This window comes from Arachis hypogaea, chromosome 12 (genome assembly GCF_003086295.3).
Source record: "Arachis hypogaea cultivar Tifrunner chromosome 12, arahy.Tifrunner.gnm2.J5K5, whole genome shotgun sequence".
In the NCBI taxonomy this organism is placed as follows: domain Eukaryota; kingdom Viridiplantae; phylum Streptophyta; class Magnoliopsida; order Fabales; family Fabaceae; genus Arachis; species Arachis hypogaea.
The window spans coordinates 85,872,366-85,874,588 of NC_092047.1; the positions used below are offsets into that span (position 1 = coordinate 85,872,366).

Here is a 2,223-nt window from a genome sequence, read left to right on the forward strand (position 1 = left end):
ATGAAAAAATTATCAACTTGTCCACACGCAACTTCAAAAACATAAGGTTGAAAAAGGAGAAATATTTTAGGTTTAATTACTGTATTTATAATTTTATTAAATTTATAATTAATTTATTATATTTTGTTATAAATTAAATTTTTAAATTTTTTAATTAAATTTTATCGTGATAAAAATATTTAAATTAATAAAATATTCTATTAATACAAATATTTTTTTTACAGCAGAAATCTAATTAAAAAATCTAAAATGATTTAAAAACTTAAAAAAATATAAAATTTAATTATAAATTTAATAAAATTATAAAAATCAATAAAATAATTTAAGAATATTTCATATATGGTATTAGACGTAAGAGTATGGATTAAATTTTAACCACCGTGTACTGAGTCATAACTCTTAAGACTACCAACTCTGAACATTTAATCATAAGGCGTATTGTTCCCATTATAAAACTAATATTTCAGGCAACACTGTGATTAGACGAGGTAATACATTACTAATTCATTTGAACTAGCATGCATATAGTTGTTGAAGAATGGTTCATACATTAATTAGAGAACTAATCCCTGAAAAGATTAATTAATTAATTAAAGGGAAAAACCATGTCAACGGATCCTCCCTATAAATACAATGCGTCCCATGTAATAAATTTCAACATTCACATACAAGCATCATATATATATATATATATACAACACAACAATTAAGAGAGAAGACTTGATTTTAATTACGAGAGACAAGATGACAATAATTGCACACTTCATTGTTGCCTTTCTGGCTTTGGCATCATCTTTTGCCTCTGCCTATGATCCCAGCCCTCTCCAAGACTTTTGTGTGGCAGTTAATGATACCAAATCTGCTGGTATGTATAAAAAGCACACTCCTTATATAAATTTCAAAATAAATGTTCTTGCCTCATTATTTGTTCCAAAGACAAAGCATTCTTCCATAATTTGAAGTTTCTAACTGATATTCAAACATCAAAATAATTGGTCTAAGCAACTTTTGTTATTAGACTAAGTGACTTCTAACATAGGGGACACTTAGACCAATTACTTAGACGATTTGGAGTTGATTAAAAATTTTCGAATTGTAAAAGAACAATTCGAGTAAATGATCAATGACTGAAAAGAGTATTTACTCTAGATTTTGTTACTTGAATATCAAGTTTCATTCACATCAAATATCATTTAGTTGCCTTATTTTTTACTAAAACATTTTTTTTTTGAATTGCAGTTTTTGTAAATGGAAAATTTTGCAAAGATCCTATGCTTGTGGTAGCTGAAGATTTCTTTAAACACGTTGATGCTGGAAACACTAGCAATAAACTTGGTTCAAAAGTTACTCCAGTTAGCGTTAATGAATTATTCGGACTCAACACACTAGGCATATCCTTAGCTCGTATAGACTTTGCACCCAGAGGATTAAACCCTCCTCACATTCACCCGAGAGGCACAGAGATTCTTATTGTTATTGAAGGCACTCTTCATGTTGGATTTGTCACCTCTAACCAAAACAATGGACAGAACCGTCTTTTCACCAAAGTGCTAAATAAGGGTGACGTGTTTGTGTTTCCAATCGGGCTTCCTCACTTCCAATTGAATGTTGGTTATGGCAATGCTGTTGCTATTGCTGCTCTAAGCAGTCAAAATGCAGGAGTTATCACTATTGCCAATGCTGTTTTTGGATCTACTCCACCAATATCTGATGAAGTTTTAGCCAAAGCCTTTCAAATAGACAAAAACACAATCGATTATCTTCAAAAGCAATTCTGGTATGATAACAACTAGTTGGGACGGAGAAAGAAGATGCAGATCTTCAGTTTATACCATGATTAATTTATTACTTGCACCTCATGCAATTATTCATCCATAATAATAAATAAAATGCATGACGGTTAATTTATATGTACCACGTTATTTGTTGTATTAGAATGGGGGTATTAATAATATTGCTTGGTTTGATATAATATTGGGTGTTTTTGGCAACAAGAAACACTTATACTTTTATTTTAATTTTTTTTAGATATTGTTAGTAATATTTTGGAGTATACAAAATTAAATTTTAAAGTATAAATACTATCCAAACATATATTAAATTAAAAAATAAAAAGTCACATAATGTTAAAAATGAATATACAATATTAGACAGACACATTCAAAATCCAATCCTGTCCATTTGTTCAAGTACCCACGTCGAATTGGATAATTACTTCTCATG

General features: G+C 29.1%; 1 protein-coding gene across 1 annotated transcript; it reads left to right on the forward strand.

Moving 5' to 3' along the window:
* Positions 1–670: 670 nt before the first annotated feature.
* On the forward strand, positions 671–1,972 carry LOC112727624 (germin-like protein subfamily 1 member 13). The gene is made up of 2 exons (XM_025777447.2): positions 671–865; positions 1,240–1,972. Exons 1-2 carry the CDS (start codon positions 745–747, stop codon positions 1,791–1,793), a joined length of 675 nt encoding a protein of 224 aa, XP_025633232.1. The 5' UTR covers positions 671–744; the 3' UTR covers positions 1,794–1,972.
* Positions 1,973–2,223: the final 251 nt, after the last annotated feature.